The following is a 23,028-nucleotide window of genomic DNA, read 5'->3' on the forward strand; positions in this document are numbered from 1 at the left end:
TGAGACCCTCCTAAACCCCCCTAAAATGAAAGTATACCTGGCGGAATTCCTGAAAGAATCCCTGGAGAAATTCCTGGAGTAATCCCTGGAAGAACTCCTGAAGGAATTAGTAGAGGAATTCCTGAAGAAGTTTTGGAAGAAATCTTGTGTGGAATTCCTCGAAGAATTTCTACAGGAATTTCTGGAGGACTTCCTGGAGGGATTTTTGGGGTTATTGCTGAGAAATTCCTTAATAAATCCTTGGAGGATATAATGTAGGAATCCCTGAAGTAATTCCTAGAGGAATCTCTGGAGGAATGTCTGGAAGAACTTCTGGACAAATACCTAACGAAATTCCTGTTAAAATTCCTGGTACAGTACCTGAAAGAATTCCTGGAAAAATTTCTGAAGGAATCCCTGTTAAAATTCCTGGAGGAATCCCTGGATTAATTTCAGGAGGGATTCTGGGAGGAATTTCTATAAGAATTCTGGAAGGAATCCCAGGAGAAATTTCGGAAGAAATTGCTAAAGATATTCCTGGAGGAATTCGTAGAGGGATTTCCGGAGGAATTGCTGGTGGAATTCTTGGAGTAATTTCTCGAGGAATTCCTGGAGGAATCCTTAGGAGAAATTCTGAAGGAAGGAATCCCTGCAGAAATTCGTGGAAGTGTTCCTGGAAGAACCTTTGGAGCAATTCCTGTAGGATTCCTGGAGGAATCCTTGAAGCAATTCTGGAAGAATGCCTAGAGGCAACCTTAGAGGAGTCCTTGAAAGGATCGCAGACGAAATCCCAAGGGGAATCCCTTGATCAATCCCTGGAGGAATTCTTGGAGTAGAAATTTTTCGATAAATACCTTCAGGAATCCCTGGAAAAAAAATTGGTGGAATTCCTGGAAAAGATTTCTGAAGGAATGCCTGGAGAATTTTTGGAGAAATTCCTGGAGGAATTACTGTAGAAATTTCTGAAGGAATTCGTGAGGAAATTTCTGGGGCAATTCTTGGAGGAATTCCTGGAAGATTCCCTGGAGGAGCCCACGGCATAATTCCTAGATGAAATCCTGGAGAAATGCCTAGACAAATTCCTGGAGGAATCCCTGGAGACATTTCATGACGAATTCCATGAAGAATGCCTGTAGCAGTTTCTGGAGGAGTCCCTAGAAGATCTCCTGGAGGAATCTCTATTGTAATTCCTAGAAGAAAACTCTAGATGAATTTCTGTTGGAATCCTTGCAGAAATTCCTGAAAGATTCTTAAAGAATCCCTGCAGGAATTCCAACTCCCGCAAAAATCTCTAGAGGATTCCCGTGATGTGTTCCTGGAGGAATTCCTTGACGAAGAATCGCTAGGAATCCCTAGGAAGAATTTCTGAAGAAATCCCAGGAGGAAGTACTGAAGAAATCGCAGAAAGGAATCTTAAAACGAGGTCGTGGAGGAACACCTGGAGTTGCTGTAGGAATCTCTGAGGAAACCTCAGGAGGAATCTGGGAAGCAATCCCAAGAGGAATTCCTAATGTAATCCCTAAACAATTCCTGGAGAAAGTCTTGGATTAATTCTTGGAGGAGTTTGAGTAAGTATCTCAGAAGGAATACCTGAAGGAATTGCTGAAGGAACTCCTCTGAGGAATTCCGGAAGCAATCCAATGATGAATTCCTCAGGAAATCCCTGGAAAAAGTCAGAAAGAATCCATGTCTGCAGTTGTTTCTGGACAAATAATTTAAAGTATCTTTAGATGGACTCATAAAGGGTTTTAAGTTAAAAATTGAAGGAATTCGTGGATTCATTTTTGAACAATCTCTAGTTAAATTTTCTGAAAGAATTCCTTAAAGAAATTCCAACAGAAACGATTCCAGATAAATTTATTGGAGCAATCTGAAGTGATGCTTGGCGAATTTTCTGGGAGCGGGACATTTGACATAAAGTCATTTGGCATAATGGACATTTGGTTCGGTGGCATTTCCGGAAGTTTCGAATGATTTTCAGCGAATTACAGAGGGTAAGAGAGGTGTCAAGGACGTTTTAGGGGGTCTCAGGGACGTTTGAGGGGTTTCAGGGAAGTTATAAGGGTCCTCTGGGGCGCTTCAACGAACCTCAGGGGGTTGCAGGTGAGTTCCAGCGGTACATTGGATGAAATGTACCTGAGTCCCGCTGGAACTATGAGCTTCGTGGCCCGCGAAGTTGTGAGCTTCGTGACCGTGCGGTTAGCGGCGGCAGTCGTCTGGGCGTTTCTTAAGCCGCGGAGTGTGGGTTCGATTCCCGCTCCAGCCGGGGAAAACTTTTCGTCAAACTATTACAAAACCCATTGATGTGTTAGTCTTGGTGACATTGATTGTTTTGTTTATAATTACCCAATTCGTCGGGGCCCGTGGCGCAGTGGTCCACACGTTCGCTTCATAAGCGGATGATCATGGGTTCGAACCCAGCCCCAGCATTTGCAATTTTTCGTCAGTTGCTCTTCCCCCCGAGAACAGCTGGCATTTATTTACTTTTCCATATCCCTTTCGGGACGGAGCTCAAAAAAGTGGAATTTCCATACAAATGGCTCAACTTTAGCTCTCTAGAACTTTTAAATTTGCCAACAAAACAACAATTCTTGTTCCACATTTAGAAGACCTACGCTTCAACTTTTGATTGCTTGCTTTGACTACCTAGATAAATCTGAAATGAAAAATATGCGACAGATAAAACTTTTTCATGATTTACGGTTTTTGTTCACTTTTTGGTCAACTTATTGTGGTAAATCTCACATGCAACGTAAACAAAAGTTTGTTCGCACACATATAAGTATAAGCAATGGCTCAATTATTTAAACAGTTTAGTTCACACAAAACATAGACTAAACAAATGAAAAAATATGCAAACCTGCTTTTGCTGAACAGCACAATTGTGCTGATTCATCATGAAAGGGATATCGTCCCTCTACCGTCAATACTGTTAGAATACAACTGTAATAACAGACAGACGAAAACTTAGACCAAAACAAAAAGAAACAGTTACTCCTGTCCTACAGATAACACTAGCCCTGAGTCGAAACGTTGGACAAGTAATAAACCCCGTATTCTCATGCACGAAGACTGTGTATAACCGTTTCCACTAAATAACCCAAAATTAGGTGTTTTCAAAAATCAAGTAGAAAAATCCTTTACGTTCACGCGTTATAAATTCTATGAACCACTGTGCAGCGTCTGTTCAGTATTACGATGCTGAAAACAACACTAACTTGTCGATGTCTCAAGGAGGAACGTGACGGAAGAGCGAAGACAGAGCAATAACGAGCAATTTAGAGCGACCGAAAGACAGAGAGAGGGAGCGTTCTCTTTACTAGCACTCTGGTCTCGTCATTTTAATATGCTGGTTTAGCTGCCCGTGCCCGGTTGTACCTAGCCTAGTCTGCTACTAGTGGGTAAACGTTAAAGGAATAACAATAATAAATGCCCGGCCGAACGACCGAAACCCCTCGATATAGTCGATTCAATAGTAAAATGGTACATATTGAAATGCCACTGCTGCTACTACATGCGAACATTCCGTTCCTCTGTCGCCCGTTAAGTTGTGATTCCATTCCGAGTCAATCTCTAAAATATCGGATTCTTTCTCGCTCGCTCTCACGGAGATGTGGGACTTTTCTGGGGAGACGTGAGGAAGAGCGGAGGCATAAAATTGGGTATTTGAAATGAAAGATAAAAGTTCAGCTCTTTTAAATGTATGAATATAAAAGGGGAATGACTTGTCTTATGATCTTGGCATAGATGTTTATATTGAATGAAGGATGGAATCAACTACTATGAGGATGATGACGACTGACTGGTTGCAGCAGGCCACATGGATTTGCTTCATGGAAATGTGGTTGGTTGAAACCAGGTTTTGTATATTTTATGTTAATATGAGTCACGAGTTTTCGAGTTTGTTACGACAGAATAATGAAACTTTCCGATCATTCCCTACAATAAAAGCGTGTTCGCGAAGATCTATTCAAACGTTCTCACTATTTATCTTTACCTGTTTCTCTGCGTACAGTTCTTCGCCTAGCTCTTCCGGTAAGACCAATAATACGTTTTACGTTTTTTCGTGTCTCATGAAAGTGTAGTCGAGGTAATCTGCTTAGACCAATCTTTTTTCGACTGTTTCTTTTTCTTCCTATCTACCAGTAAAACGCTTTGTAAACAATGGTTTGGTCTCAAATAATTCTCACTTCTCTTGTACATAGTTCTTCCACTTGGTATGATACATAGACGAACATGAAACTAAAGTTTTTCAAATATTTGAGTTGCTTGTTCAATGTCAAGTAGTATCTCTCTGGAAACATTCATTTTGTATTTCATTCATATCTTGTAAAGATTTATATAGGTATCATCGTGTTTCTTCTTTTGAAAACATTTTTTTCGGAGTATACACTGAAGTGTGAAAATTTGTTCTATATCTAGCACCTTGATGTTTTACCGAAATTTCACAGAGATTTTTTCGAGAAAAAAGGAGAGTCTCAAAAATTTCACCCTTAATATATTCCAGCCGCTTTAGTTTCTAGGGTATTTTAACCTATAGTGGACCTCATGGTAGCTGAAATTTGTTTTGATCGTAAAAACATTATGATATCCTAATTAAATTGCCTTTACCAATGGTTGCGTAACAAGTTCTATAGCTTTCCTACAAATTGCACACAAAAACCGAGCGAAAACACCTGATATTTGTCATAAAGTAATTAACAGAAATTACGATCAAATTATCCTATAGTGGACCCCGCGAGGTAAACTATTGGGTTGTTGGGGTCCATTATTGGGTATATTCTCTTTCCATTTTAAATCGGTGACAATAGTGGATCCCCTTAGATTTAACCTATTGTGGACCTCCAGACTTGTTTACATTTACAAATTTACAATTACAAACAGTCAAATTACCTATCGCTTTTCAGCCTAGTTTTACTACAAGGAACTGCTGTCTAGGAACATGAGCCATGGGCTCCCGGTGGAAGTTTACCGGCACAAGCAGACTTGAAAGAGAAAATTCAATCGAATCAATTGTACGTCATTCAGGTTCTGAATGCAAAGCGTTTCTTACAAAAATTTAAAAACTAGTGAAAAATTTAAAAAAATGGCAAACTTTCAGCTGGATTTTCGCCTGATTCATAAATTGTGCCATGTCCGTGTTTTGCCCACATTTTATGAATCAGGTGTTTTGCTCAATGTTTTAGGTGAAGTTACTATTTCATAGCACTTTACCTTCATAAACACGCTGATTCAACATGTTAGAGTTAGTTGCAGCTTAATTTTTCCCCAAAAAGTCATTTAGAAACGTCTAAATTTTCAGTTTTTATTTTCTTTTTGACAACAGTCACACGTCTTGCAAAAGCGGGGAAAAAATGTCAACATTGACAGCATAAAAATCACGCCGATAATTTTCGTTGATTTCGGAAGCAAAATCGGATTCCGCGCTGTAACAACTATTGTGATGTTTGATGTACACAAGGATTTGTACTTTAAAACTACTTTTTTGAAGTTTTGTGAGAAGTTACCGTGCGATTTTGTTATTTAAAGCCAGCTGATTCATATACTGTGGGTGATTCATCGGTGTGGAGTCACTGTACCATATCTTTCTCAATTTTCAACCTATTTTCAACATTTTTTATGAATATTTGTCAAATTGATTTTAGAATATACTTGTAGAACTTTTTTTTCAAAAATCAAGCCAAATATGAGTTTTTTTTTTAATATTTTTTTTTTTTACAAAACGTTATCCTTCTGATAAATATTGTGATAACTTTGAAGACGATAAAGTTGGATAACATAAATGAAAAGAGCGGTTTTCCGTTTTTCGGCAATTTCTAATCTTGGACATCATCAACGACAGATAAGCATTTCTCACAGAAAAAGTAATAAAAAAGTTCCCGTTCCAATATGCTGATAATTTCTTTCCCTAATTAACCCCCCCAGAGAGCCCACATAGGGAAGTGGAGCCATCTCGGTAGGGCTTCTATTTTGGGCACTTTTCTGCTTCTAACTCAGTCAATTTTAAACCAAGTAACACAATTTTCGGAATGCAGTATTAAGTCACTTTTCAAGAATGTTTCTGGAAAATGTAACTGCAAGCGTTGTTAATGTTTTTTAGACACTACACCGTCTTCAATAAGATGTTGCACAGGCTTAACGATCAACTTATATCATACCACGGACAGCCACTGGACCACTAGCATATTTTCTGTTTGCCAAAAAAATTCTCCGACTGGAGCGGGAATGAAACCCATACTCCGAGCCTTACGAAACGCCTAGACAACTGACGCCACTAAACGCGCGGCCACGTAGCCTACACTTTCTTAAAAAGAATCCTTAAAAAGATTCATTCCGGAAACTCACAAACGAATGCCCCAAGACATAAAATATCTTCCAGAATCTTTCCACGAGTTTTTCCTTTTTTTTTCACTTCCCGTTGACCAGCTATTTTCTTCTGTAGGATAATTTGTCCTGCAAGTCTGCCGCTCCTAGATTAAAAAAAAAAACGCTCGAGAACGCGCAAAAACTCAGATGGAATTCGAAACGAAAGACAATGGCTGGTCATTCCGAATGAAGTTATTCATGTTAGTTTTGGAGATTTTTTTTGTTTTTTTTTTTGTTTATATTATCGTGTATTTTAACATTTGACTCATCCTACACTTCCGGCCAGAATATTTGGCGCATGAACGCTAGTCGATTCGACTCTTGAATATTTTGACATTAAAAAAACCAATCATCACTTAACAACTTTGATGATGTCAAACTCTATATCATTTTTTTTTCTCTCAAAAAACAAATCCAACAACTTTCCTAAACATTTGTTTTAAATATTTTCAGCAAATCTTCTAAATAATCATTTGAACATGCATTTATTATGTGCATTCAAACACCTCTACAAGAGCTCACGACATTAATTTCCAGAGGTTCAAGCAATAGCTGTCGTATTATTCATTCCAAAAACTCTTGCTGAAATTATTCCATGAATTTGTACACGAATTGATTCAAGAATTCCTCGCAATTGTCTTCAAACAATTTCTCATTGAACATCATCATAAATTCTGCAAGACATATTTTAAGGTATTCCTTCCAATGTTGTTATAAAATTATCTCGAGAAAACTTCTACAGAAACTAATGAGAGGTTCCTCGAATTCAAGATTTTTTTTTTCTGAGATTTCTCTAGAATTTCTCCAACTAATTTCTGCAGATCTCGTCTATGTATACCTTTTGAGGCTCTATCACGCAGAAAAAGCTAAGTTAAAATCAAAAATATTTAAGGTAAATTCAAATAAATTGTCAACTTGTTCAGGCCACAAAAATAAAACTGTTTGGAGCAAATCGAACGTCACGTTTGAAGCTAATGCAATCCATGTTTGAAACAAAAATGCATCATCTGACAGATTATGTTAGAAATAAATGTAAATATTGTTGTTTTTTTTTTGTGGCAGGTCGGCCCTACGGGAATATTTGTTTTCCCATTAAACTTATTTAATCATTCCCTTCCCTGGAAAAACTGCATCCCGTGTTGTACTTTCAATGCCAACATCATGTGTACATCTATTATACGCTCCCAAAAACAACGGGATTTCGTGGAAACTTTTGGTGAACCTTGCTTTTTTGCAGAAGGAAATCTTGTTTGATGTTGCAGCTGGAATTTGTGAGTTTTGTTTATGGAGAAACTTCAGAGAATACAAACATGGCTGCCACAATGGCCGACTTGGTCCCCTACTCACGTTTTCAAGAGCACCAATCTTGAAAATTCGTAAACAAATGCGCTCGATTTGTAAAAGCTGCCACTTTTTGCAAGTGAGCAAAGCCAGGAAAAACAAGTGCGGCTTGGTTCGATGCTTTGTTCGTCAGATTTGTGCCTCTAAAGTTTATATGAAAAATTGCAATGGGATTTCTTGATGTTTCACCTTATGTTCTCGACGGTGGAACGGAGGGCTCCTCAATGGGTATTGTAATTGGGTTAGTTTTAAAAATGAATATTTTAGTTTTAAACATTTCATCAGTTTACCGAATGAACATTAATATTTTTGTTTCAAACGATGCAGAAGGTCATGGGTTCAATCCTTGGCCTGTCCCTTTCTTCCTACTTTATTATCTTTCTAAAAACTTTCTCTCTCTCTCTTCTCTACATATACAACTCATGTATATTCATATGTTCATAGCCATCGCTAGAACCAGAAACGAATTGAAAAAAATCGTTTCTCTTCCTTCCATCTTCCACAGCACAGTGTATATAACGCCTACAAGTTATGCAACCAAAAGCGAACTGTGCCGCTCGACATTCATAGTATTCACCACACAATCTATCACTTTACGAACACCATAAATAACTCCTATCCATGGATCGCATCACCGACGCAACGGTGACTCCCAGATCTCCCATCCTTTCCGCCTAACAAATACCCCAGTCCGTGCTGGTTGTGGGGACGCAGAGTGCTCTCTCTCGGTCTATATTAGCAACAATTAGTACACTCTAACATTCCCTTCCCTTCCCAGCCGACTATAAGGACTTGGCCGGCGCTGTTATTGATCAAAAAATGTATGAGATGCTTAAATTGCACTTTGAGAATAAGTGATGTGTCCCAGCCCCTTATTCAGATGGATATCAGTGCAATGGATCATTGAAGCCGACTTTTCCGCTACTCACCGCATCAAAACAAAAGCGCCACCGTATATGGATGGTAACACAGTGACAGCAGTCGAGTTACGTCAAACACATAAGGCTACGGTGGCGCTATCTATTCATTTCATAGCGGCCGTTTTAGTTATTTTAGTGATCCATTGGTACCAGTTCAGAACAATCACAGAGGAGCAACTATTGACATGTATAGTCAGAATTGATCGTTGATCGATCTATACTTGTTAGCTACTAAAACTTCGTAGATTTTTGTTTTCGTAGAAATTTATTCGAAAAGAAAATCCCGACAAATCCCCCTATTATTATTTTATACAGGGATTCCATCATATTATTTGCAAGAGCAGATAAAACATTTAATGTTTAAATTTTGTTGACATCTTCTGAAGTTCAAACAAAATGTTGCGGGAATCATTCCTGGTGACTATCGACGGATCCCTTTTAATAGATTTGTTATAGATACCTCCACTCCAGAATGTTACTTTTTTTAAAGAATTTGTTCAGGTTTCTCTCTGTATATTGTATTGTTGCTAGAATTCATTCCGGTATGGCGTTGTATGATTGATACTATGAACTACTATACTGTGGAAATTAGCAGTCAGAAAAACGGAATGTTCAATTTGTTTCTGGTACAAGCGATGGCTATGAACTAATAAATATACTTGAGTTGTACATGTAAAGAAGAGAAAAAGAGAAAGTATATAGAAAAAGTAGGAGGAAAGGGACAGGGCAGGGATTGAACTCAGGACCTTCTGCAAACGAATCATAAGCGGTAGCCACTAGATCACCAAACCAATCCTAAAAGTTGGAACTGCTTTTTGGAACGAATCCTTATCTCTCTCATGCAATCTACAACACATATGGAACAGCGAATATCTACCTCTTTCCAATAGTGATAGTGGATTGCGTTTGAAGGATGAATTACGATCTACTTTGGAAAAAAGTTTTGTTTTAAAAAAACAGTTACGCCCTTTTGAAAAGTTGATATGTAAACTTAAAAAAAACTGAAAAATCATAGTGGCTCAGAAAAAGGTACTCTTTCGTATGAAATTAAAAAAAAAATTCTGAGGGGCAGCCGAAGTTCGAGTTTACAAATGAGAAATGTAATTCTGTAAAATCCCTGAATAGTCATGCTAATATCAACTGACCCCGTCTAAGGAAGTGAATTTATATACTGGGAAATTTCATGTTACTTTGCTACTAGTTCATTAATAATCTCGTTTATTCTCGCATACAAATCAACTTCACACATTTCACACTGACTAGCTCCCGACCAAATCGCTCTCGCGATCCTCGCATTCACAGTCCACCGAGAGCGGCCTGTCCCATCACCAGCGACATCTCCGCAAAAGTCCTCTGGTCCGAAGTGTCGTCCAAAATGCGCGGTCGCTGCTGCGGATACCGATCCTTGTGGCGCATCCTCTGGTTCGCCCAACGGTCCATCAACTTCCCAGAGGCGCAGGTTCGCTTCCAGCCGAGCGTTTGCGCCGGTTTGTAGTACACTTCGGCACATTCCGTCGGGAAGAGTTGGGTAATAATGACGGCGTAATGGCGCATCAACCGATGCGAGAACATGATGTTGTACACCAGGAACTGCTCCACGATGCAATGGGTGAGGGCCGCCTGGATCTTGCGGTTCATCGTGTGGTACGTGTTGTAGTAGGACAGGACCCACTGACCTTGGCGGCTGGCCTGCAGTAGCTGTCGGAGACCGTCGACCGAGATCCGGATTGGTAGGTTTCCGGCCATGGCGTTGGCCGTGGTGGGCTTGATGAACGATCCGTTCTGCATGGGGGTTGGATGGTGATCGTGGAGACGGATAGCTTGATCCGAGGCTTCCAGGGACTGTTCCGGTTCGAGCAGAGATGTATCCGTTAGTAGTGGATCTTCATCGTCGTCGTCGTCGTCGTCTTCCAGTTTCATCTTCTTCGGTTGATGTGGCATTGAACTAGGGTGGATCGGAGGTGGGTTTATGGGAGGATTGTCATCCAGCTTCTGGTTGAAGCTCATCTCGGATGAGGCATGTCTTCTCTTGCGGGCCCCCACCAGTTGTAGCAGGGCATTTGTTTGCAGTTCTTTTATGCGATGTTTGAAGATGACTTTCTGTCCCAGCATGCGAGGGTCGTTGAATAGTTCGTTTATTTCTGCATCCTGGATGACCTCCATGCATCGGACTGTGATTCCACAATCTAAAGTTAAAAAAAAACTGCATTGAATAATCTATTGTCAAATAGTAAAACTTTTGTCAAATGGTAAACTTCTGTGAGCGATTTGAACTTTTTTGCGCGATAATCTACGGCGAAACGCGCAATATTTTAATGTTCTGAAAAGCTTAGACTTCAAGCTTTCTAATGGTGAGCTCAAATTTGAAATCGGTGGTTGCGAACACAGCTTAAATCATGATTTAATGACAAAATTCAAACTGTCGTCTAAATCCAAGATGGCTGCCAAGCATTTTTCAACTTCAAAAGAAAGGTCTATGCTTTTCCTAGAGATGTAAAGTTTTGAACATGTTGCAACATGGAATTACGAGATATCAAGCGATACATTATGTGCAATTTTATGGAAAATCGTCAGTTTTGTCACCTCGTCAGCCCCTTGGCAAGCGAGAGGTTTATAAATTTAATCCAATAAAAGTGGTTTTCAAGAAAAATTTGAAATCCCAGGCTTTATGTAAATGGCGGTCTGATTTCAGCGAGAATCACTTATAGAAAACAGTAAAAATAATACAAAAAATCTTCAAGGATTAACGTTTGATGTTTTAGCCGAAATTCTACGTATACTACAGTCGAACTCCAGACAACGGTAAACCATGCTGAAGGTGACGAGTTCAATTTCCGGATGGTTCGGGATCTTTTCGTCACATTCTTGACATCCTTAGGCAAAGAATATAGAGCATTTCCAGCCCAGAACTCGAAATAAATTGCCATTTTTGTCTCGATATTTTTCAATTTGAATGAGATTTTGATCATGCGCTGGATTTCAAGAATAATTTACTTTTGCATCAATACTAATAAATTTTTCTCACTTAACTTTTGAAAAACACCTAACTTTCTGCTTCAATGATAACTCGAAAACGGTTTGTTGGATTGAAATGATGTCTTCGAAGATGTTTGAGGATATATAAAGGGCTTTTAGGAAAAATACACAGAGCAATATTCATCGCGGATCTACTTTAGTTGTCAATAAATTTAAATTTTCCAAAAACCCCTCCCTTCGTTTTTTTTTTAATTTTTTGGTAGAAAGCTGACATCTAGCCTTGAAATTTGCCAAGTTTCCCACGTTTTTATTTTCCATAGATTTTCATAAGCAAAGCAAATCATTTTGTAGATTTTTAGTATAAAAAATAGTGTTACGGCGATAAATGGGGTTTTCGTGAGGCCGTTAGCCGAATTCCGTTCAGCAGATCGCAAACTCCGTGATTTGGGTGCGAGAACAGCTATAAGCTGGAATTTTATTAATTCATCAGTATAATAATTGAAATAGCAAATAATTTAGCGAGAGAACTTACATTATTCGGTTTAGGCTCATGTACGAGATAGTTGATAGTTCATCCGTAACATTTTGGTGCATATCTGTGATTTACATTTAAGGTTAGAATAACAAATTTGTAGATAATAAGCTGACTTACTGTGATAAATTCTGTGATAACTCGCGTAGTTCATTAAGTTATCATTAGGCTAGTTCTCATTTTAAGTAATAGCTATAAGTAGAATGCGATTCTTAGCACTATTTCAACAGTTTAGTAAAATATTCGAAAAAGTACATTAGCATGACTTTACACTTCACTTTTCTGCCTTCTACTTGACGTTTGTGCATTTACAGGCGTTTGCCTGACATTTCGCTCTGCCTAATACTAGCAATTTGGTTACAGACCAGTGCTGCCAGCAACAAATAGATTCTACATCTAACCATACTTAAGCTACAGCGAATTTGAAAAATCAAAAAATAAGAAAAATTTATGGAACCTGGAGAAATATTATTCGAGATGTTTTTTTTTACTGTTTTACAATTTTTATCAAAAAAGATCAATTATTCCTCAGATACGTAAATTGTCAGACTCGCGAATAACATTCAACAAGGTCCAATTTTTATCTTATTTTTTTTATTAATTAAAAAAATGTAACTGAAGCATGGTTAAATGTAAGAAAAAAAAATATTCATCGTTTTTTTTTTTTTCATTGGAACTTGTACTTAGATTCTAGTGTTGATATAAAAAATCCCAAAAATTGTTCCCATTTGCCCGTTTCGTAAAACGATGAAAAATAAAAATTCTTGAAAAAAAATAATTAGAAGCAATTGATTATCCTGAGCTTACTTAACAAGTTTTGAGGCTTTCTACAGAAAAATAATTTAAAAAATCGAAGGGTAAGGTTTTTGGAAAATTGCAATTATATGACATCTAACGTAGATCCGCGATAAATATTACTCTCAGTGTATTTTTCGCTAAAAGTCCTTCAAATATCTTATTGAAGACATTATTTCAATTCAACAAGTCGTTTACGAGTTATTTTTTTAAAGCAGAAAGTTATGTATTTTTCATACACTCTTTTCATAAGTTTAGTGAGGAAAATTTTTTGAAGATGTTTTTTTTTTTCATACACCCTTAGTAAGTTAGGTGAATAATTTTGCAAAACCAATTACATGAGTTCGGGGAATCCGTCATAATCTGTAAATAAAAAAATATAGTATGAAGCTTATTTAGGATCCAACCTGTGATCCAAGGACCATTCGTACATCAAATTTTTTGAAATGCTTCCAGCACAAAAAAAATCAGCAAAATAAATTGCTGATTTCAGCAAAATTTTTGCTGAATATCAGCACAACTTTGCTGATCAACTGTCAAAATTGCTGGATAGTTCAGCAAGTTGAAAAATAATTGCTGATATTCAGTAAACTCGTATTGCTGAATGCAATCAGCACAAAAAAAAATCAGCAAAAATTGCTGAATACCAGCAAACAAAATTTGCAGTGTATGTATATACCGTAAAGTCTGTTTGGTAGTAGTTTAGGTACAACTAAAAATGCGAGGTTGTTACAACTCGCGCGAATTTTGCGTTGACTTGAAACCAACAAGATTGGAAACATAAAGTAGAATCAACGTTATTAGTCCCTACCTTGGCTAGCTTAATAAGTTGCACTTCACTAAACGTTCAATTTGTTGAAATTGAGAATTCTTCCTCTGAATTTCATCACGACACTCTTAAAGTCATTCCTGTCTTAACCGCGTGATCAATTTTTAATTGAAATTGTGGATCGACTATAAATTTTCGACGGAACTTTCCGAGTAATGGTGCAGGTTCTAAAAATCAGCGGGTCATGGCAAGTTTTCTAAAATAATAATTTGCGCCTTTTGGTGATTCTTAAATGTGTTTTTGTGGAATTTTGTGAAAAACGTCTACCGGAAATTTTGGAGAAACATTCGGTGAAATTTCGTAGTCAAATTTAACAAAACCTCTTTAAGAAAATCATTAGTTTCATAGACCGTGCGTGTCTTAAAAAAAATCTTATTTTCTGACACATTATACCTATCGTGAATTTTTTAAAACTAATGTAGGTTAACCCCTTCGGGACGACTTTTTTCACCAACCTCGCCGCTATAGAACGCGTCAGCGAGGTGCAAATGACCCAACAGACCTGAAAGGGTTAAACAACCAGGAGATTTTAATGGTGTGCTATGTGTAGAAAATTCGATGACTAAAATATTGGTTAAGTTTTTTGGAAGATTTCTTAAAAAAAACCTGCAGGATTATCTCGATTCATTTTGAAAGTTTCAGATCTATTTGATTTCCAATTGGAGAGCCGTTGTCAGAACAGCTATTGAAGGGTTTCTTGGTAGAGTTAAAAAAGGGATTTTTCCCTAGTGGACCACAGCTTTCTCCCAGCTTACGAATGAAAATGAATCAACATCTGATTGAGAAGATGTCATAACTCATACTGTCCTAATTTGCTACGTTTCCGCTGCCTTTTTACTTCAATTTCCAGAGCCTTATCTTGAAAAAAAATGTTGGGAGAATTCCTGGAGAAATTACCCGAGGAATTACGGGACGTAACCCTCAAGACATTCCTGAAGAAATCTCATAATTTAGTTTATGCAAAAACCTTCACAGCAGCTCCGAATAAATCTCTTTAAGTAATTTCTAGAGGCGTCCCTGGAGGAAATTCTGGAGTATTTCCTGAAAAATCATTGAAGGAATTCCTATTGTTATCTTCAAAGAAATCTCTGTTGAGATATCATGTGAAATTCCTTGAGAAATCCATGGAGGAATTACTAGGGAAATGTCACGAGCAGTTCCAGGAAGAATTACAGCAAATAAATGGGTTGATAAATACCAGCATGCATTCCAGGTGAATTTCCAACTAGAATTTCTAAAGGAATTTCAGAAGCAATACCAAGAGATTTTCGTGTACCAATACCAAGAGGTGGCCCTGGAAAAATACCAAGTGAAACCTCCTGGAAATACATAGAGGATGTTCAATTGGAAAATCTAATAGAGGAATCCTAGTGAAATCTCTAGAGGAATTTCTATATGAGTAATAACTGAAGGCATTAATAGAAAAACATTTTAAGGAGTTCCTAGAAGGATCCCTGAAGAAATCTTATGGGGAATTCTTGAAAAAAAATCCTAGGAAAATCGCTAGATTCATTCATCAGTCGGCTCCAGTTCTCCTTCATTTGGGAACTTTGTGTCATCACATTTATTAGTGGAAGGATGTATGGAGTAATTCAAAAATCTCTAAATATATCACTAGAGGAGTCCCTGTAGAAATTACTGGATGAAGTCCTTCAGGAATACCAGCAAGAATTTCTGGAGGAATCCCAGCAGGAGTTCCTGGAGGTATGATCGAAAGAATGCATGAAAAATTCCTAGGGCAATATCTGAAGGGGTTCTTATAGAAATTTCAAGAGAAAATGTTGAAGGAACTCCAGAAAAGGTTTCTGGACTAATCAAAACAGATATAATGGATATGGATAAATCCACGTAGTAATTCTAAGAAAAAAATATTGGAGAAATCCTTAGAGAATCCCCTGGATACATCGCTGTTGGAGTTCAAGAGGAGTAGCAAAAATTTTTGGGAGGAATCCCAGCAGGATTTCCTGAAAGAATCTCAAGAAAAACTTCTGGAGGAATTACAGGAAGAATACCTGAAACATCTTAAAGGGAAACAATTGAAAGGATCGTGAGAGAATCCCCGGAAGAATTTCTGACAGAAATCTTGGAGAAACACCATCAAAAATACATACTAGAAACGAAGCAAAAATTCTTGAAGGAATCGCTGCAAGAATGAATTTCTGAACAAATAAACCTGGAGGAATCCTAGAGATGCCAGAAAGAAGAAGTAAATTGGTAGACTTGTAATCACAACAACAGGCAACTCAATTGATATTGAATATAAAATGGCAATGCTGAGTAGAAAACAGTTTTATTTTTCTAGTTCTGACAAAATCGGGTCAAAAAGCTGACAAAATCGGGTCCCCACTGTAGTAGAACGATAAGCAATCAAAGAACCGAAGATCCAATCTTTATTCAATTTTGCAACATTTTTTTGAACTAAACACGCTCGAACACAATGCACATCCACACAGAAAATAAAACCACTGGGAGAATATTGAAACCCTCAGATGTATTGAAGAGGAGTTCTGATTTCACTAACTCGACACTCACTCATTTTGACGTTTCCAAAAAATTACCGAATCATCAGTAATTCAAAGCACAAGCTACTGAAAGTTCGGTAATTTTTTACCGAACTCGGTGTTGGAGCACTTTTACAGATGACTTCGGTAAATAATATCAGCATAATTTTATTTCATGTGATACAGTAAGGACCCGATTTTGTCAGCCCCATTCTGCGACAAACTTGTTGCTCTCGTTATCTTATGGTCTAACTTCAACCAATTCATTCATGATTACCATCAATTTACAGTCAAAATGCAGGATTTGCAGGGATAAAAAGTTTGAAAAACTATTCAGGTTTTTGAGGAGAGCAAATAATGTGTTCTGAAAGGGGATGACAAAATCGGGTCATTAATGTACTGGGAGTGATAACGGCAGTAACATAAATTTCCGTTTAATCTTATTGGAAACTGCGCAAAAATAGATAGAGAAATTATTCGATACCATCCCTTTGAGGATTTTTTTGTGAAAAATCACTGGATGACTCCCAAAGGAACTATTGACGGAATCCCTAGAAAAACTTCGGGATAAATTCATGATTTCCTGAAGAAATTCATGAAATAATCACATTTCTGTACACATTCCAGGTGGAGTCCGAGCGGGAGTTTCTGGAGGATTTCTAGCATCAATAACTGGAGAAATCCTAGTCAATATTTTAAGAGGGATCACAGCTAGAATCCATGGAAAAATCTTAAAGGAAATTTCTGAAGGAATCATTAAAAAATCTTGGAAAAAATTGTGGAGGCATTTCAGAAAGAATTTTAGGAAAAAAATAAGCAGGGATTATTGGCTAGAAGAATCCCTGAAGAAATCCTAGCACGAATTTTCGGAAGAATTACCGGTGGAATACTTGGACGAATCCCTCGGAAAATCTGAAAAGGATTTTTTTTTTTTGAATCTTAGCGAAATCACGGAAGGAATTTTTCTGGAGAAGTCTGGGGATGACATCCTGTAGGAATTTTATCAAAATGTGCTGAATAAATTCCAGCAGGAATTTCTTAGCTAATCTTAGCAAATGCTTTTTGAGCAGGAATAGTTGAAATAATGGAGCTTCTGGAGCAATAGTAGTAGGCATTCCTAAAGAAATCCTAGCAGATCTAAGACAAAGTAGAAATTTATCAAGGAATCATAGAAGAGTCATTGGAAAAATTTCTGGAGGTGCTCCCAAAGAAATTTCAGGATAAATCACAAGATGAATTTTATGGGGAAACTTTATCAGGAACTCTTGATCGAATTGCCGAGTGTATTCTGGAAGAATCATAAGAGAAATTCATAAAGTCATCATATGAAGAATTCATAAAGCATCATATGAAATGAAGTACGCCCTAGCGCTACCTGCAAGGGAGATTTCTTGTAACCACATCATCTGATAATATTTGACGCTTGATCAGATCCAGATGTAATGAAGAAGAAGAATCTCGCTTAAGGGCGAACGGGACGATCGAGGGAATATCCGCCATTGCTCTGTTGCTACTAAGATGGTAATCTCAGATTCTACTTCATATTTTGCAACAAAAACCTATCGTTGTGTATGCTCATATGCAATGCATATGCTGATTGTTTTTTCAGCATCTTCAGTGCGATAGTAATCGAGATTACCATCTTCAAAATCGCGAGACAAATTGTTAGAAAAAGAGGGAAGACAGGAAAATAACACGGCGTCCCGTTTCACCTTAACACGATTTGATATAAATAGTTAAATATAAAGAAAAAAGCATGCCATGAATTATAAAAAAAAATACTATGACGAAAAAAATATGTGTAAGAAAGGCTGAAAACCACTGTTGGGTAAATAACATGGTCTTCAGGGTAATTTTCTCATTCAAATGTGCATTTAAAACAAAATTCTGAAATAAAAATTGTGCTTCGGTATAACTTCGATATAACGTAACGAAAATAAAAATGCAGTTACGTTATATCAAGGTATAAATTTCACAAAGTTAATAAATCTTCGATTTGGTTCAAAGATTATGTGGGCTGATTTAGATCAAGGTTAATAGAAAATTATGTAACCAATTGTGAAAGTGTTGCCAGTTCATCAATTATGGGTATATTGGAGTGGATAAGAGTAAATTGTTAAAGTATATTGAGATTCGTCATTTCGATTGTCGTTTATAACAAAAACCATTGGAAGCTTATAAATGGAAAACGCCCCACGTTGTGCACCAGCATAACGAATAAAGTTTTGTGTAATGCTGCAAATGCATTGTGCCCTACGTTGGGCGACACATTACAGACAACAATTAGCAGCACCTTACAAATGTCCAAGTTTTAGTTTCCGTATTGGGTCCTCGTTTGTGTACTAATACGAAAATAAAATGGAACATTATAAATGCTCACTTAGTGGGATTTGAATTATTAGTGATTAGGGGGATTAGGGGCATAATGGACACCCGGGGCGAAATGGACACCCCTGTTTTGGCCGAAACCGTTGGCTTTTATGTAAAACTTTCAATGCATAAGTGTAAAGGCACAAGTCATTGTTCTATTTTTCAAAAGTACCATTTATGTTCCTTCAAAACAACCAAAATATCATTGAAATTGAAGTATGTTTTTCATATGGTGGATTTCTTATAATTTCGAAGCAGCAGAAAATAAGGTATTACGAGAGTTTGAGTGTGTCCACCATAAAAACAAGTGAATTGTTACCCGAGCAAAGTCTAACCACAAAATGATAGCAAATCGAAAACACGATTTGTAATCAGCAGCAAATTGATATCATATTTTGATATCAGATTGACTTGATTAATTTCGATTTCAAATTTTGATATCGTTTTGCTGTCATTTAAAATAATTACAAATGTTTAAGTTTTTAAGTCATTTCAAAACTTCTAGGCGACCTTGCATAAAGCATCTAATGATATACCATCAGTGCAATTAGCGTATTGCATTTAGGTTTTCATATTATTCGAAAAAACTCTAAATTTAACGATTTTTCCATTTTTCGCACTGATAGCAAAAACAGTAATCAATTTGCCATCACTATTAGCAGGAATTGTTTTCAACTTGCTCTCACAGGAACATTATTCTGCTCTCATTTTTGATGTTTAACCGTTAAAACGACCAAAACGACATCAACCTGAGTAATCATAATTTGCTATATCACAACATCAAAATAAGTTTTCGATTTGCTGTCAAACTTTGCTCGGGTAGCTTACCTACATGTATACGCAGATTAAGCAATGGATGAAGTATTATATTTTTGATCAGAACTTACTCAAAATAGCAATTTCAATGTTGTAGTCGATTCGGGGCGAAATGAACACTGGCAATTATAAATGGATGTACGCACGTTGCATACTGTTAGGCGTTTCAGAGAGTTTAGAAAAAATCAATCCGATTATTTTAGCCTAAAGTTAATTTAATTAACTTTGATGCTGTGTAAACTCATCTAAGATGGAGTATTATATCTGTGGTATTGATCTCCGTAGGCAAATTACTTAACTGGTCGATATTATAAAAGATACAGCATATAATATGCAGGGGTGTCCATTATGCCCCGATGGGTGTCCATTTCGCCCCGTACCTTTCCTGCCAGCCACAAAAAACACACGGTTTACAATTCATTATTTCTTCACAATAATGACATTCTACGTGCTGTAAATGATTGAAATACGTAGGAAATAAGTTAAAGTTGTAAGCCAACTGATAATATGTTAAGTTTTTGTCTGTTATACAGGCCTAACGTACTCATTTGCTTAGGGTGTCTATTATGCCCCTAATCCCCCTATATTGGCCATTCTCCTTAAATTTCTGCAAAATTTCCAAAAAATAATAAAGATTTGTATTTTTTCAGTAAGAAAAAATCAATTAAAAAATTCTTTCTCAACGTACATTTGAAATATTAGTAAAAATTTCAGCTCAATCGGAGCATTGGTTACGGACAAAAGAGTTGTATGAAGGGAGCCACTTTCCTCAAAAATAAATCAAAAATCGTAAAATCGATCGAAACGTCAGGACAGTCAGGCAAATAAGTTTTTAATTATTTCTCGCCGAAAACCAATCGATGAACCACCAGTACTTTAATATGGGAAAATCTTAACCAAAGTCAATTGGGTCCTAATCAATGATGATCGATTAACGATAACACGTGATCTTGACATTTCCTATGAACTGACTCGTACAGTACAATCTGAAAACAAACAGTTAAATTGTGTGGTTGTTTCAACACAAACCCTCATGATGAATCATTCATTTCACATTCAGATAGTACTTATAAACTGTGAATGTATACACACAAACAGAATTGATTGGTAGTTTTATGTTCCCTCGCATAATTAATGTTCCGAGCAATGTCAGCATTAATTTTAAACGTAGCAAGATACAATAAGCAGTGAGACTCGGGGTCTGTGTGGTCTGCCTATTTAATATGACACTCAGGCTATGGAATCGAGCGCGAACACGACAACACGGGAGAGCATGCGCATTCGTCAACCAACTATTGGTTGGTTAGGTACATGTTCAATGTTCAAATCGAATAAGCTCGGGATTCTGAACAACGACGACGACAACGAGAACGACAACGACGACGATTATACTTACAAATCATCCTGTTCAATGAACTTCTTTGCATTCCCCACTCGTTTATGATGGTCTTCTCCAGCTCCAGACAGTCGAACTCGTCCATTGGTTCGATTTCGATGCCCTCTTCCGGTGGTTGCTCCAGCGAATCTTTGTCACTCATCGTTTTTTTTTTTCGTTTTGAACCACTTTCCGGTTCGAGTAGAATCAAAAATACACTTTTATTAAGCGCAGAAATAGATTTTTTTCCTTTTCACCACCCTTTTTCGCTTTTCAACAGACGTCGAGATAATGCGAGGAAATCACTTCTAACCAGCAAGACAGTCAAAATGAAAATGGCTGAACACCCGACTACACAGTCAGACTGAACTGGTACGAGCGTCAAAGTGAACGTGAGAGACATGTTAATGGCTTTCCGTTCTTGCTGCTATATGTGTATTGTACTCGGTTGCCGGCCTGTAAAACGAACCACTTTTATGATCAAAAAGGCAAAAGGGGGCTCTCTGCGCTAGCGGTGTTCAACTTATGGCGGGTAGGTAGGTAGGTGGCAGTTATAGAAAACACTTCTCAGATCCGAGATCTCGCTCTCTGTGTCGCTCCGTCCCATTCAATTCGGCTTCATAGTTTCATCTCATAATCATATTTATAATGCTATGCGGTGATACTGAATTTATGTGCACTTAGACCAGTGGTTGGCAAACTGCGGGCCATGAATTTGGTTGTTACATGTTTGGATAGACTTCTAAACTTCGCGTTTCGAGTTGAATATCTGCTTTAATGTATACTTGTTATTCTTGTTTTAAATTCGTTTTACCGTTCCTGGTTCTACTTATTCGTTTTCTTCTATTTATTTCCTTATAATTCTTCTTTTTCTAGTTTTTTGTTTTCTTTTGCTTTATGTTATTTTGGTAGCATAGCCTATTTCTAAAATTAATGTTCAAGCTATCCATTTTTAAACTAAGATAAAACATTTCAAACTTTATAAAACACACTACATTTGCTTAAAATACATAGTAATTCATATTTGTTGATTCGGGTAGATGCCAAATCTACAGAATCGTATTTGGTTACAAAACATTGATATGACCTTTTATATTGTTGATCCTGAATTGTTACGACTAGCAATTGCATCCAGGTTGAGAACCTCTGCCGTTAATATTCAATTACACAGTAGAACCGAAGGGCTAAACTGAGAACGGAGAGTACGACGAGAGCAAGATTCCCGCGCGCGCGGTCTTTTGAATGAATGACTGAGTAAATCAGTGGTGAGAAGAGTGGAAAACGTGTTTGTTTCCTAAGGCCAGTAGTACACAGGGTCAAATATTTGACAAGGAAAGAACTCAAGAAACAACATCAGTTTGACACTAATGAAAATTTGATCGAGTCAAACAAGATGTTTGAGCATTGGTTTCTTTTCGGACAAATATTTGACCCTGTGTACTAGCAGCTTAAAGACGCTACATTTCACCACCGTAGCCGTAGCCGTAGGTACCGCAGAAGGGCGGGTAACTAGTCGAGTCGAATCGAGAGCGAACCCCTCTGATGCATCGAAAACAATCTAGTTTCTTAGGTTTTGCTTGCTGTTTGTCTGCCTGCTGCTTGTCGGCTGAGAAGGAATCATTGCACCTTGTTCGAATCAGTCGATGCTCAGGATCGGGATAGGATTACGTTTTTTTGTGTGGGAATCTGGTCCGATAGTAGAGGGTTACAGAGAAGGAGAAATTATTCTGCAAAGCAGTGACTTCCAAACTTGCTTGAAAGGGTATCGATTTGAAAATATGTACAACATATTTCAGTAATGTTCGGACTTTATCACTCCTTATGCACATCAAAATGTAAAGGAGGGAGCAGGTGGTTTTGAAAATATCGGAACATTACTGTAATGTGATACACATTCATACATACATTTATTTATACAACATCATTAAGACAAGACATATTCAACAATAGTACGCCACAATACTCGGTATGTGGCTGCTGCTCTCCATCCTCGGTCGTGCCCAATGTTCGCCAGGTCACGCTCCACCTGGTCCGCCCATCGTGCTCTCTGCACTTCACGCCTTCTTGTGCCAACCGGATCAGTTGCAAACACCAGCTTTGCATGGTTGTTATCCGGCATTCTTGCAACAGGCCCTGCCCACCGTATCCTTCCGGCTTTGGCCACCTTCTGGATGCTGGGCTCGCCGTAAAGTGCAGCGAGCTCGTGGTTCATCCTTCTCCGCCACACA

The 23,028-nt window shown here is 37.7% G+C and overlaps 2 protein-coding genes across 3 annotated transcripts in view; one reads left to right on the top strand and one right to left on the bottom strand.

Annotated features, from left to right (window-relative positions):
- Nucleotides 1-23,028, top strand: part of LOC109398009 (serine/arginine repetitive matrix protein 2) — a 147,114-nt gene that overhangs the window by 39,632 nt on the left and 84,454 nt on the right. The window lies entirely within an intron of this gene.
- Nucleotides 9,793-21,510, bottom strand: LOC115269208 (uncharacterized). Its single transcript, XM_029877688.2, has 2 exons — nt 20,822-21,510; nt 9,793-10,792 (listed from the first exon to the last, which is right to left on the bottom strand). Exons 1-2 carry the CDS (start codon nt 20,961-20,963, stop codon nt 9,903-9,905), a joined length of 1,032 nt encoding a protein of 343 aa, XP_029733548.1. The 5' UTR covers nt 20,964-21,510; the 3' UTR covers nt 9,793-9,902.

The sequence above is a fragment of the Aedes albopictus genome, chromosome 2 (genome assembly GCF_035046485.1).
Source record: "Aedes albopictus strain Foshan chromosome 2, AalbF5, whole genome shotgun sequence".
Lineage (NCBI taxonomy): Eukaryota > Metazoa > Arthropoda > Insecta > Diptera > Culicidae > Aedes > Aedes albopictus.

Coding starts and splice junctions, on each gene's coding strand:
- LOC115269208 (XM_029877688.2), bottom strand. CDS start 20,963: ATGAGTGACAAAGATTCGCTGGAGCAACCACCGGAAGAGGGCATCGAA. Junction 10,793..20,821: donor TTCATTGAACAGGATGATTT/GTAAGTATAATC, acceptor TTTTAACTTTAG/ATTGTGGAATCACAGTCCGA.